The sequence below is a fragment of the Marmota flaviventris genome, chromosome 3 (genome assembly GCF_047511675.1).
Source record: "Marmota flaviventris isolate mMarFla1 chromosome 3, mMarFla1.hap1, whole genome shotgun sequence".
Taxonomy (NCBI): domain Eukaryota; kingdom Metazoa; phylum Chordata; class Mammalia; order Rodentia; family Sciuridae; genus Marmota; species Marmota flaviventris.
In genome coordinates, this window is record NC_092500.1 from 89053142 (window position 1) to 89067946 (window position 14805).

At 37.9% G+C, this 14805-nt stretch overlaps 1 protein-coding gene across 2 annotated transcripts; it reads right to left on the reverse strand.

Moving 5' to 3' along the window:
• Nucleotides 1-1578: 1578 nt before the first annotated feature.
• Spx (spexin hormone) lies at nucleotides 1579-8292 on the reverse strand. 2 transcript variants are annotated; one of them, XM_027934246.2, is made up of 5 exons: nucleotides 8212-8292; nucleotides 7986-8043; nucleotides 7397-7459; nucleotides 5948-6031; nucleotides 1579-2862 (listed from the first exon to the last, which is right to left on the reverse strand). In XM_027934246.2, exons 1-5 carry the CDS (start codon nucleotides 8290-8292, stop codon nucleotides 2804-2806), a joined length of 345 nt encoding a protein of 114 aa, XP_027790047.1. In that variant the 3' UTR covers nucleotides 1579-2803. The 2 variants fall into 2 exon arrangements, 1 of the variants encoding a protein (XP_027790047.1); XR_011706924.1 differs by lacking the exons at nucleotides 5948-6031; nucleotides 7397-7459; nucleotides 7986-8043; nucleotides 8212-8292 and adding an exon at nucleotides 3737-4919 and having other exon boundaries at nucleotides 2787-2862.
• Between the last annotated feature and the right edge of the window lie 6513 nt (nucleotides 8293-14805).

Genomic DNA, 14805 nt, shown 5'->3' on the forward strand with positions numbered 1-14805 from the left:
ACATTTATGTAGTGCTAAGCATCGAACTCAGTGCCTCAAACATGCTAGGTGAGCATTCTACCACTGAGTCACAACCCCAGCCCCAGGGTTTTATTTCTTAAGCTTTAGGGGTCCTGTTGAGAAAGTTAGTACCTGCATCTGTATGGTGGAGTATTGACCCTATGTTTTCTCCCAGCAGTTCCAAGGTTTCTATTTTAATTCCTAAATCCTTGATCCATTTGACTTTTGTGCAGCATGAGAGATTGGGATCTAATTTCATTCTTCTACATATGGATATCCAGTTTTCTCAGCACTATTTGTTAAAAGACTATCTTTTCTCCAACATATAGTTTTGGTAACTTTGTCAAGTATCAGATGGCTGTAAGGATGTGGTTTGTCTCTTTGTCTTCTATTCTATTTCACTGGTCTATTTTAATGCCAATACCATACTGTTTTTGTTACTATAGTTCTGTCGTTTTTGAGATCAGGTATTGTGATGCTTCCTGCATTGTTCTTCTTGCTCAGAATTGCTTTGGCTAGTCTGGATCTCTTATTCTTCCAAATGAATTTTAAAATTGTTATTTTCTAGTTGTGAAGAATGTCATTAGTATTTTGATGAGGATTGCATTGAATCTGTATGTTGCTTTTGAGAGTATGGCCATTTTGGCAATATTAATTCTGCCTATCTCAAGAACATGGAAGGTCTTTCCATCTTCTAAGTTCTTCAATTTCTTTTTTCAGTGTTCTATAATTTTTATTGTAGAGATCTTTCACCTCCTTGGTTAGATTAATCCCCAAATATTTTATTTTTTTTTAGGTTATTGTGAATTGATGCTTTTAAAGAATGTATATATTCATAAGTTGGAGGACAGAAAGTATAGAAAACATTGTACAGTACTTGATCAGTTGACAGCAAGACTTTATTTTTTATTTTATTTATTTATTTTTATGTGGTGCTGAGGATTGAACCCAGGGCCTCGCATGTGCTAGGCGAGCGCTCTGCTCTGAGCCACAACCCCAGCCCCCTAGACTTTATTTTTTAATTTAAAAAAAAAATTTTTTTTGTACTGGGAATTGAATCCAAGGGCACTTTACCATTGAGCTACATCTCCAGCCCTTTTTATTTTTTGTCTTGAGACAGGATCTTGCTAAGTGGCTGAGGGTCTTACTGAGTTGCTCAGGTTGGTGTTGAACTTGAGATCCTCCTGCATTAGCCTTTAAGTAGCTGAAATTATAGGCGTGAGCTCGTGTACCTAGCAACAAGACTGACTTTTTTTTTTTTTAATGATTTGAATTGCCAAGGTTTGAATGTTTGTGTCCCACACCTCCCTTTCATATTTGAAATCCTAATCCCCAATGTGATGATATTAGAAGGTGAGGTGTGGCTCAATGGTTAAGCATCCCTGAGTTTAATCCCTGATACCAAAAAAAAAAAAAAAGCATTCTTAGAATACACATAATATTTAACTAGGCAATATGAATAAGTTTATGTCTGATGAGTAAATAATAATTTTCAATAAATTGGATATATGCATTGTCTACTAAATCAACTTTAAAAACAAATCAAAATTAATGACAGACACCTATTATAATGCCACATAGAAGTTTTTAATGCATGTATATTAATTTTTGGCAGAGATCAATGTTATATTAACTTGACTATTGTATTATGATTCAATTATGAAACAAGAGCCAGATGATTTTGATTACTTAACAGAGTGAAATTACAATTTCCAGTTGGAGACATTCACAGAAAGATATTCTTTGGCTACTAAATAATGGCTACATACTGATTACCATAAGAATTAACAATACTTTCCACTTATAACATTTATCAGTAACAACTCTGAATTGATTAGGTTAAAAACATGATGGTCATGTGGTGATTCCAAATAAATTATTATGCTTGCCGTAGGGGTGTGACTGTATTTGTGTTCAGGTGATACTGAACCCAAGTTGACTTTGAAAAGTAGTAAACTAGTTTATATTACATGCACTATGTTACCAGGGTACCTTAATGTAATGCTCTAATGTCAAATAAAGCCTGAAGACCTAGGCAGTTAGAGTAAGCAGAGGATTAGAATTTGCTGAGACTCTTTAGCCATGGAAAATGGGTTACCTCTTGAAAACTAGCTGGTTCCCTTTGTATGATATATACTCAAGCAAAGTCTCCATTTGCTTAAGTCCCTAACTTTTAGACCCAACTTTCTAAAATGATTTCTGGGAAATCTCCTGAGGGCACCTGGGGAGCTCCTAGTTATGGCCCTTCAGCAAACCTTTCACTGGTTCCAGCTGAACTACCTGTTCCCCATCTCAGTAACCACACTCATGTATTCTTACAGGGTTTCTTCCCAGCCAGCCCATTTCCACTTCCTTCCTTAACAACTTAAATCTCCTGGAGAAACTACACAGTAAGACTCTCCCTTTTCCAGTCCTGCCAGGCCTGACCCTTCTCTTAGGAATAAGAAAAAGGGGAAACAGGGAGAACCACTGCTGAGTGACGTCAGAATGCAAATGGGTAATGGGATGAAAAACCAACAACCAAGATCAAGCCAGGTTTTGGCTGTAATGAGTTTTCAGCCTTATTAGAAATGCTCCAAAAAAAATTGTAGAGTAAGACACCAGGTGATCTGAACAGGACCTGAAACAGCAAGAGCGGATGATGATGGTCTTAGCTTAGAACTCTACATTTCTTTTGCTTCTGAAAAATACAACTAGTAGGACATATTTCTAAGATCATAGTAAAAGGGTCCAGGGGCTTTATTCACATGGTTCATGTTTTCAACAAGAACAGAACTATGCTTGAATGTACTCTGGTTTATTTTCACCAGTTTAGCAGACCATCTCCCAGGAATCTGCTTTGATCAGAGTTTTTTTCTCCATCTGTAAGAAAAAAAAAATCATGCAAAATAAACATACACATTCCTTTGTGTGTCCTTGTGTGTATGTGTGTGTGTGTGTGGTGCTGGGGATTGAACCCAGGGCCTTGTGCATTTGAGGCAAGCACTCTACCAACTAAGCTATATACACAGCCCACATTCCATGTTTTAAAAAGGAGGAAAGTAAATGAAGAGAACCTCAGCAAATAAACATTTAGTCCACTAATTTATATTAACTATTGGACTCTGCTATTGAAATTTTTTAAAAAATGGGTTTTGATTTGTTTGGTTTAAAAAATTTCCTCCTCAGCTTGGGATATATCTGAATATCTATGATGAATGAATCTATAACAAAGGAGGTTTGGTAGAAATCTGAAAGGGCCATATGTCAGGATATATACATATAATATACTTATACTGATAATTATGTTTCTTGTCTAAAATACCCACAATTATGACCATCCACTTGCATCAAATTATTCTCTCTTTATTTTCTCTCTATCTTACTTTGGAAGGATTATATAGCAGAACATTTTTCTCCTTTCCCTTCCCTCCCTTTGGTCCCTTTCCTCTCCTCTACTGATCTCCCTTGGATTTTCCTGAGCACCTCCCCCTCAACTGTCACACCTTTCATTTTCTTTTTCCTCTCTAACTTGCGCATATGAAAGAAAACGTAAGACCCTTGACTTTCTGAATCTGGCTTATTTCACTTAACATAATGTTCTCAAGTACATAGGAATGCATTTGTGAAAGTTCCTTTATTAGGTGATTCCTTCTGGGAAGGCAATGAGACAAAAAGCAGGAACACTTGTTAGCTGAATGAAACTTGCAAAACTTCAGAGCATGAGCCCCTCCATCAACCCCCACTGACCACCAACCTCATTCTTCACTCCTTCTTATTTCCTTGGCTTCTCACTGGGTCCTCATGCCAGCCTTTCTTTTCCAACATAATCCATGAGGTGTCATGGCATCATCAAAAGAGCTACAGAGTCAGTCACCAGTCATGAAAGAAAATCTCAGAATCACCTTTTACTTTCTGTATGACCTTAGGAAAGCAAATACAATTCTTAAAGGTCCAGTTTTCTGAGCTCTAAAGATTAACAATGCTGTTGGACACATCATAAGTGCTCCTGGATGGTTGCAATTTTTATTGCTTTTATTATTACTCTGTGTATCATAATCAGACTCATCTTCCTTTACCATGCCATTTCTCTGCTGAAGATCCATACATTGCATCATTCATTCTAAAATACAGAATGAGTTACCTTCTCTGATGGTGAGCTAGCAACTTGATCCTTCTGTGCCTCTATTTCATCACCTATAAAATGTGGGTTAAGAGTATGGCAGAACGCTTGCCTAGCATGTGTGAGGCACTGGGTTTGATCCTTAGCACTACATAAAAATAAACAAATAAAATAAAGGCATTCTCCACATACAACTACAAAATAAATGAATAAATGAATGAATAAATAAATAAACCTATTTAAGAACACAAAAGAGTATCCATGTCCTGGGGTTCTTGTGAGGATTAAGGTATACATTCATATCAAGTGCTTAGTATAGTGCCTGGCCCACTGTACTACAGCAAGGACTTGATTGTTATTAGCTATCATCATCATCATCATGATCAGTAGCAGCAGCAGTATTATAGTAGTTCTGTTATAACCACCGCTCCTGTGTTCTGCTGTGCCACTCCCTGTTGACCCCCTCTTTTCCCTACAAAAGCTACTCTCATTCCTGCTTTGGCTTAATCTCTTCTCTCCTCTGTCTGCCACAGTGTGTGGCACCTACAAGGCATAAATGTATATTTTCTGAATAAGAATTATAGTCTTCTCTATGTCCCAGTTAGCCCTGGCATTTTGGGTCAAAAAGACTTCTTTGTCCCACTCTCTTTGATGTGCTGCTCACAGGCACTGTTTCACAACAAAGGCAAAACTTCAGCCTAAAAAGTACCTTCTGCTGTCTTCCCTCCTCCCACATGGATCAGTTCAATCCTAAACACAGCACGTGTTTGTTCCAGTAGCATAAATGTCAGGGAACCACGGCTGTAGTATGTGCTTTGACCACCAGATCACTTGCCATATATTTTTAGACCTTTTACATTTTAAATTATGTCATAAATATGATATCATTATAATTTTTTTTTGTATTGGGGAGTGAGTCCAGGGGCACTCAACCACTGAGCAACATCTCCAGCCCCTTTTGTATTTTATTTAGAGATAGGTTTCACTGAGTTGCTTAGGGCCTCGCTAAATTGCTGAGACTGGCTTTGAACTCACGATCCTCCCGCCTCAGCCTCCTGAGCCACTGGGATTACAGGCATTCACCATCATACCTGGCTCATTTTAATTTTTGAGAGAGAAAATTCTAGGTCTATTTATTATGCTTTGATGTCTTTTATTCTTAATAGTAATAAGAATTACATACCTTGTTTATTAGGCCCTTGTTGAGACCCTGAACATGGATATCATGACACTAAGACTCAGGACCACCCAGGTAGAAAAGCAGTAGAGCCAGGATTTAAACCAGGTTGGTTAGCCTCCAAAGACCCAGCTGATCCATTACCAAGATGCCTAATTTAATTAGTAGTTTTATTGCCACATGGACAAAATGGTTCAACTTGAAGATTTTGCCCAGTCCTGGTATGGAAGAGCCTATACAGTGTAGTGAAAATCAGACAGGCTTAGAATCAGAACTGGTCCTTATCTATTTGGGTGAACTATATGAAACTTCTACAAGTAAAAATGAAAATGGTTGACTTTCAGCAATATTATTTGGTTTAACTTTTAATAAGGAACAACTGGATTTATGATTATTTAATCTTTTTTGGTTTCAATGTTTTCAATTACAAAATAATAAGCTCCATCAGCTTTGAGTTCTAAGAAAAAATAGGCAGTGGATTGTGAAATTCATATAAAGTTCATCAGTCTCATCAGGAAATGTTTTTTATATTCTCAAGCCTCACTTTAATGACAAATATATTGGTCTTTATAGAATAAACATCTTTGTGACTTTTTGGAGTGAGAAGAGTATACTCAAGACAGAATCCTGCTCTGTTCTGCAGTAAAAAGAGATTACTATACTTGTACCTTCTTGTGGTTTCTGCAACAAAGCCAGTAATAGAGCTGCTGCTTCTGGAAGAGTTAGTAGTTGGGGATTTGGGCTTCGTCTTTCTACAGAAAAAAAAAATTATAAAGATTCTATTAGAATTTAAATATTCATATAAATAAATACTATTATAGTATGCTACAATAGTAGAAATACCTCTATGAAATAGTTTTTTTTTTTATCCCTAAGCAAAGAATACATAGGACACTGATGTGTGTGTGTGTGTGTGTGTGTGTGTATATATATATGTGCGTGTACATCAAACCCAGGGCCTCACTCAATTTAAACACGAGCTCGACCACTGAGCTATATCCCCAGTCCCAGAACACTAATTTTTATAAATGGAAATATTTCATACTTCCCTTAGAAATGACTTCCCAGTGATTATATCTTTTACTTACAGGCTAGGGAAGAATATTTTGAACTATGTTCTTAAGAGAATGGCATGAAAGTACAGAGGACTAAGAGAAAGAGCCTATGAGAAATTTCCATCTTCATAACTTATAGAGATGTCTGGGCAGAAAGATGTTTGTTTTGTTGTGGTAGTTGTAACTGTACCCAAGGGCATTGACCACTGAGTTACATCCTCAGCCCCCTTTAAAAACTCTTCTTATTATTTGAGACCTAGTCCCATTAACTTGCTGAAGCTGGCCTTGAATTTAGGATTCTCAGCCTCCCAGGATGCTGGGATTACAGGTTTGTGACACTGTGCCCAAATGAGCAGAAAGGTTTAGATATTTTTTCAGAATAAGTATATATTTTTATTCTTTAGCATTTCAATATTTATAATTTTTTAAAAATATTAATTGTGTTATAATCTCTAATTCAGTGACATGGAAAGGTGTATCATGAAAAACAACAGTGCCTGGGTCCATTCTAATGTCCCCCACTTACCTAATTTTGGTTTGAACCTTTTAATAATAGCTCTTTTACTGATATAATAAAGATACATTTGAGACTCCTAGGTTAATGATTATTTTAATAATAATAGCAACAATAATGTTTAAGAGGAAACTGAGCAAAACTCCTGCCATTAATGCATAGGTACATTTCTAGAAGCAGTTGCACTCCCTACCCCTCTGAGCTGGACCCCAGATTTTGCCTGTCCGCCCTTGCCTCGCTTCCTGAGGACCTCTGCAAACCCTGGCAGCCAGAAGACTGCGACCCAGTCAAGCCTCGGTTGCTGCCGCGCCCGCTTCCTCCACAGGAGCCCTGGTCCCGAGGGGCAGAGCGTCACACCCCCAGCTCCAGCGTTGCGAGTCCTGCAGCTGCTTGAGCTGGATTCAGGCCAACTGTATCTCAGGGCAGTTGGAGAGCTGCGTCTTTCCGGATCGGGGAGAAGCTTTCCTTCCGCGCAGGGCTGAGCGAGCCCTGCTGGACCTCTCCAGCTTCAAGACCGGACATCAGCCCTTGCTGTCTAGGTCACTCACCTGGAGGCAGCCTGTCAGAGAGGTCCTTCCTACGGCTCTGGTCAGAAATGAAGCGGCGCCCCTCTGCAAAGCAAGACACCGGGGGTCAGCCCCGGTGGCCTGGGGCAATTGCGGGTTAAACCACCGCAGCGAGATGGGGCAGCAGCGGCAGCGGGTGGCTCCAGGTCAGAGCTGTGCCTGGCTGAAGGGTTTAGGGCGCACAGAAGACAGCCCGGCCCGAGGCCAGTGCTGCGGAAACCTGCAGAAAAGTCCCAACTTCCCGCCCCCCCCCCCCCCCCCCCCCGCCTCCACAGCCAGACGCTGCAGGGGCGCTTTGGAGCTCTCTTCCCTAGGAAGCTTCAGGGTTGTATCTGCACCAAGAAATGGCAACCTTCAGGTTTAGAATGGAAGGTTTCTAATTATCAGGGAGTCTTGCTCTCATTGTCCTCCTTCTATCTTTTCCTGGATTACCAGATGGCCTCACTTTGGTAAAGAAGCAAAGTTTGATATTATTCTGTCTTCAGGCTTTTCAACTATCTGTTCATGGATTCATGCACCCTGAGAGTTTTCCATTATCATTGTAGGACGAACAAAGTATTTGGGAACTTACGTGCCCCCTTCAGGTAGAGCATAGCTTGAGGAGTCCAGTTTCTTCTATTAAAGAATTTCTATAAGCAGGAGAAGAGAAGAAAGGTTAATAAATGATCACAGCTCAGTCCTCCAAGGGGGGTGGAGGAGAGGGAGAAGAAGAAGAAGTAAAGAAAGGGGAAGAAAAGAAGAAAAGAGAGAGTGGGCACAGCGTGCATGCAACGGATTTGTTCTTTGTATCTAGTTACCTGAGGAGCGCTGTTTCCCAGGACAGAAAACATCAGGAGAAGAGCCAGGGTTGCTGCTGTCAGACTTTTGGCTCCCTGCATGACATGATGAACCAAAGAGGGTCATTCCCCTGCCCATTGGATTTTCTGCTTTCTTCCTCTATGCGTGGACGATTACAAATCCCTTACTTCTGGCTATGTTCTATTTTAATACTCTGTATGTGGAGGTATTCTCCCAGTCTCCCTTTTTATTAACCCACAGAGTTCACTTAGAAAAATTATTTAGAAATATATTATTTTCATTACCTCACCCAAATGAGGAATTGGGTGAATAAGTGATTTTTTTCCTCAGTAAAATCAAACAATTCTATTTTATAAAAGTTCAATATCATTTAGCCTCTAAAATGCTCACTAAAAATAGATGAAAAGTTATAAAGCTTTTTATAAAATAACTAAAATGTCTCGAGTAAATAAAACTTTTACTTACCTTCATATTCAGCTTCTTTCAGAACCCTGAAATAACTATGACTTTACCTGTGAGTTTTCTAATCTAATCCTGTTTTGAATTTAGAGCTTTTAAAGTCTTACTGTCAAAGACACCTCCCCATCTACACAGTGTTGGGGAATCCACAGGGACAACTTGTCAGTCATCAAGATTGAAAGGATCTGATGACTTCTCCAGGGAGATTCAATTGCAGGAAGTAGAGGAATGATTGATGGATGGAAATCGTTTGTTTAGATATTGATCACATCAGCCAGGAGACATTCTGAATGTGTCAGCATCTTTGCCATTGCTTTTCCTGTTAGCTGCCCAAAGCACTTTTATCAACGTCATCTATATTATTAATGAAAATAATCAATAGTCCAAGGTGGAAGCAAAAGTAAATGAATAAAGTGACCAGCTATCAATTTATCATTGTTGGCTGAAGATGAATAACTTGGGTAGAAATAAAAAGGCTAGGGAATCTTAATGGAATTTGACATCAGTCATTTACTTAATTATCTATTGATTCAATTATTTAACAAATACATATTGAATGCCTACTATATATCAGACTATCCTCCTTTTAGTTCAAGTGGAATAGATGTGGACTAAAAAAGACATGCTTTGATCAAGCTTACTTTCTAGTGAGGGGTCTTCAGGTCATTAGGGCATACCTTTGAAGTAGAAAGTAGACCCCAGCCTCTTCTTCTTTTCATTTGCTTCCTCACCATCAGGTGAATAGGTTTGTTTCACCATGAGCTCCTGCCTTGATGTGCTCTTATAGGCCTAAATATGATGGATCCACTGGATCATGGACTGGAACCTCCAAAATAGTGAGCCCAAATAAAACTTTTCATAGGTTGATTTTCTGATGTTGTTGTTGTTTTTTTTAATAGTAATAGAAAGTTAGCAAATATTACTGGGAAGCTTTTAAATAGAAATTCCTTACATGGTTCTGAAGGCTGAGAATCCAATCAAGATATGGGCATGGTTGAGTTCTGGCGAGAACTTTTTGATGACCTCTCTGCTGAGTCCTTCCATGGAGGAAGAGGCAAACAAGTTCCCCAGGGCTGTTTTATGAGGGTACTAGTCCCTATCATTTGGGCTCTACCCTCATGATTTATCACCTCCCAATGCACTCCTACATACTATTCACATTGGGGATTAGGATTTCAACATATGCATTTTAGGGGTATACAAACATTCAGATCAGAGTAGTCCCTGCTAAGTAAGGGCAGTGCTGCTCAGGCATAGTGCACCAGACTTAACTAGAATCTTATTAAAATGCAGATTCTGATTCAGAACAGTTCAGTGGGGCCTGCAATTCTAATAAACTGCAGGTGATTCTGATAGATGCTTCTGAACCTTGGATATTTTTAGTAGCAAAGCTTAGAGGGATATAGGAAATGAGGAAAACTAAAGGGCAGAGTCTGTGTGACTGGGAGAATGGTTAGAAATACAAATTTATGGAATCTGAGAATAGGAACAGACAAGTTTCATTTGGGATTGAAATATGAAGAGCTAATGCTGTCTATTTGCAAATACTCGGAAAAGGCGGATTGGAATTTGGGCACTTGATATTTTGACTTGACAGTCACATAAAAACAGGTTTGGCTAGTAAATGAAAATGGAATATAGGAGGTAGTTTGTAGGTAGAAATTTGAGAACTATTTATTCCCTGCAAGGAATAAGTAAAGCAAGCAAGAGCCAGAGCCATTAATACAGAGTTTATTTCTGCTATCTTTGAAGAGAAAGATAAAAACTAAGGACAATAATGTTAGTACTGAAACTGGATAAAATTGTAATAAATATTAGATTTTAGAATTTTCGTTTCAAAGGATTATAGCAACTATCTCCAAAAAACAGAGCCACAAAAGATTTAAAATATGCATATTTCTGTTTTAAATTTAATAATAACTGAAACCCAGTGACTAGGTTATCTAACAAGTTAAATGCATTTCTTCTCTTTCCATACCCCAAATACAAAGGTTTTAGAAGTGAGAGAGGAAAGTGAGTCAATAAGAAAACGTGTTTTGAACTTCCAATTTTAAGGAAAAATCATGTGCTTTGTTCATAATAGTTTAGCAAATTAATTCACAAGTAGATGTTCTATGTCAAAGCTGCCATTTTCAGTTTCATATGCACAAATGAAGAGAATGGTTTTGACATGTTATCAATATTGTTGTCATACCACAAGCCACATGCCAGAATGTTTCTTCTAAAAGGATTTCCAAAGGGCATTGACCTCCAGTAAAATGTTTTTGTTAAATCACAACATTTTAAAGATTTACAGGTTTAAGCCAAGAGATAGGCTAAGTCGTTTGGTAGAAAACAGATGACAGGCATGACTATTGAATTTTATTCTGCCAACAGTATGACCAGACAGTGGATGTTGAACAAATAGACTTTTAAACATTTTTTAAAGGCTTTTAAAAGGCATATTCAATGGAGACGATTTTGCCTTCCTCACTGGATTCTTACAATTTGCTGAGGGGGCCCAGTTCCTATTTAAACAATAATCACCTGTCACTGTTCTGAAGACATTCTTTCAAGTCAGTGTTTATTATGTTCATGTACAAAACAGCTGCTATCTTGGAAAAAGTTCACGGACAATCTAGCTATTGTCGTACCAGAATGTTCAAATTACTTTTTCTTCTTCTACATTTTTTTTTTTTTTGGGTGGGGGATAGAATCCAGGGCCTCTGAGTTACATCCCCAACTCTCCAAATTACTTTTTGAATGACAGAATAAATTTTGGTTGGCATTATATGAATTAGGATATGGATTCCATCTTCTATTTTGGCTTCATTCTCTGCCAGGGCCTGTCTGTTCCTTAAGTCAGTTGTCTTAACTGACAGGTAGAAGAAATCATTTCCCCAAGGGCTACCAATTTTACGAGGGGCTTTAGGGGCAATAATGTCGGCTATTCAAAATAAAAGGCTTGCTATCCAAAATAAAACTTCCTATTTATCAATCAGTGTCTTTACCCAACCTTCCTTTAGTTAAGGTTTTGATTCCCAAATGAACTAACACCTTGGGATAGATAATCCAATTGTTTTCTGGTTACAAATCCTTCCAGATGCTTTCTCCAGCACTATACATAGGGGAAGGGAGGAGAGAATTTGAAGATACTAGTTTTTTGAGAGTCAATAGAACCTAGGGATTTGGGGGTAGATAAAGAAAAGTGCTAAAATTTACCTGTTTTTCACTAGCAGATTTTAACACTCTTTTAAAATGACTGAGCACAGTATGTGAATTAATGTACAGTCACCATTACTCTAAGATAACCAATAGTACATAGTTGCTAATGATTGTATAGTATATGTCATGTAAAAGCAGCACAAAGATATAGCAAAAAGGCTGTGGATCAAGATGCAAGCATCAAAATACTACTATTGATAGTTCTTTGTAAACACTGAGCTTCAGAAACATACAGGAGACAATATTTATGTAATATGGATTAGGTTGAGCATTAGTCATAACCCGGTATGACCATCAAATAGGAAGGTGGGGCAGGCAGTGTTCCCAGTGGTCTTCATTTAGGTCCTTGGGCTGCAAATACTCTCAGGACATTAACACCTAATATTTTCATAACACTTTGACAAAGCTCTATTACGTCCATTTTTTAAAAACTCCATTAAAATTGTTTACTAGATACTGAGTCTCACTTATGAGCAGACTTAGAATTTGAATCATCAGGATGTTAAGTGGTCGTTAGTGTCAAATCCAGTGCTTATGCTGCTTCAGAACTCCCAGCTACCTCATAAGATCACAAACATCAGACCAGAAAGCTCTTTTTCAAGGATCCAATTACCCATCATTATTAGCACTGTTTTATACATGTGAGAAATTGCCATACCAGTAACTCTTTTTATTGGGGGGGGGGGAGGGTAGCAGGCATTGAACTCAGGGGCACTTGACCACTGAGCCACACCCCCAGCCCTAATTTGTATTTTATTTAGAGACAGGGTCTCACTGAGTTGCTTAGCGCCTTGCCATTGCTGAGGCTGGCTTTGAACTCATAATTTTCCTCCCTTCCAAGCCACTGGGAGTAGAGGCGTGTGCCACTGTGCCCAGCTCAAGTGACCCTTCTTCTTCTTTTTTTAAAAAATATTTTTATTATTTGTTGATGAATTTTAAAAAAAAATTTATTTGTATGTGGTGCTGAGAATCGAACCCAGTATGTCACACATGCTAGACAAGCACTCTACCACTGAGCCACAACCCCAGCCCCCTCAAGTGACCCTTCTTGATGTGGGATATTTTTTCTCTTTCTTTGCTTGGGGAATAGATTCACTTCATAATTTTCTCCTTGGGATTGTTCTACTTCGTAATAAGAATTCCCACTACAAAGACACCATCTTGAAAGAGAACAAGAATCTCTTTTATTTCATACTGAAACAAAGGCAAAGAAACTGAGAACCAGCAATTCACACCAGCCTCAAAATTGTAGCAGTTTCTGGGTATCTCCAGAAGACCCCCTTTACTAGAGAAGAAAGGTGCCAATCTGTAGGCATAGTCTTTATGATTCCTTCTCTCTATGGACAAGCTGCTTGGTTACATCATGTATTTTTCAAGTTATAAGAAATGTGCAGCTGAACCATAGACTTCTGCAGGGTCAGATCATTTGATTCAACTTTATGGCTGATAGAAACCTGCTTCCATGAGGCTGAGTTCAACACAGAAGAGGTGATTAGTGGGGACAATGACAGAAGAGCTGGAAGAATTAACTTTCATTTATTCCAACATTTACTGGGCACTTACTAAATGCCAGGAACTGGAGATACAAATATAAGAGTACTTAAACTTCAAGAATATTTTCCATACTCTAATACAAAACAAATAAAATTCTGTGTGAGGATAAGGAAAGGTGACCTGTCTTGGCCTAGTGGATAGGAAAGATAGAAGTGGCATTTTAATTAGACCTGGAGACCTGAGGAAAGGTATGGTCATGGAAAAGCATGCCAGTTGGTAAGTTTGGGGCATGCTACTTCTGTACCCCATCTCCCACATCGATACAGGTAGAAGGCTAGAGGTTGGAACCTTTTAGCCCAAGATAAGATTAGAGATAATCTAGGTATTTAATAACAGATTCAAGAGTTCCATTCAACTGACAATTGTCAAGACTTAAGTGTGTAATTACTGGATTCAACAAATTTTTATTAGGTACTTTAATTGTGGGCTTGGCCTTTAACAAAATTTATGATTAAAACACTGTAGATGGGAAGATGTTTTATTTAGGTACAGATATTTAAGTATGTTATATTCCTTCCATTTGCAGAAAATATTTAAGTATTTTCCACTAGTTTATAAGTTCATTGTTCAATTTTTAAATTAATGGTGGCAATCATATCAGCTTTCTGTAAACTGTTCCTTCTGTAGCAAAGAAATTCTATAGCAGGCTTCTAGACACACAAATAGCAATGCAATGACAGTTTTAAATCCCCAGGTTTACATATTTTTTAAAAGTTTTCTTCAAAAGTGAAAATAAAAACCTACAAGTTGAATACATAGTTAAAAAAAAAAAAAAAAAAAAAAAAAAAAAAACATCTTGAGAAAACTCCCAGAGTTAAAACACCTTCTGAAAACAGCAATCAATCACACTGCTGAAAGGCTCAACAGTCCTAATAACTCTTGACTGTGAGAAAATAAGAGGTTAAGATGGCTAGACCACAAATTTTTCTACCACCATTTGTTTGCAGGATGATTTATTGGAAATGAGGCTAAGAATTTAAGTTACAAACTCTACTTGGACAGATGCCACATCTTACCCTTCTGGGTCTCCTGCATTCAGTACAGGATTTTTAGTTCTCAGCAGATACTCAGAAAATGTCTGTTGAATAAGGAAATGCTTAGCAGACCTTAGAGTCTGATTTGTAAAAATAGCAAACTGCCAGAGGCAAGTGACATTTTTTTAAAAAATTTTAAATTAGTTTTCAAAATTAAGAATGTGAAGTCTTAAGTCTACTTGTATTTGTGATTACATTTAAACAATTTGAAAACAACAGATTCAAAACCATCTGATAGACAAGAAAACTATACATATGGCTAATTTAAAAAATTAGGTGAGTTACTTTGTAGTGCTAAATTAAACTTAAGAATTTCAAAATAAAGATACACTTGACCACTAA

Excerpts from the sequence above, each read along its gene's own strand:
- Spx (XM_027934246.2), bottom strand. The coding sequence starts at position 8,292 with ATGCAGGGAGCCAAAAGTCTGACAGCAGCAACCCTGGCTCTTCTCCTG. Across the intron at positions 8,044-8,211 it reads TGGGAAACAGCGCTCCTCAG|AAATTCTTTAATAGAAGAAA; the intron begins GTAACTAGATAC and ends TCCTGCTTATAG. Across the intron at positions 6,032-7,396 it reads CTCTGACAGGCTGCCTCCAG|AAAGACGAAGCCCAAATCCC; the intron begins GTGAGTGACCTA and ends TTTTTTCTGTAG.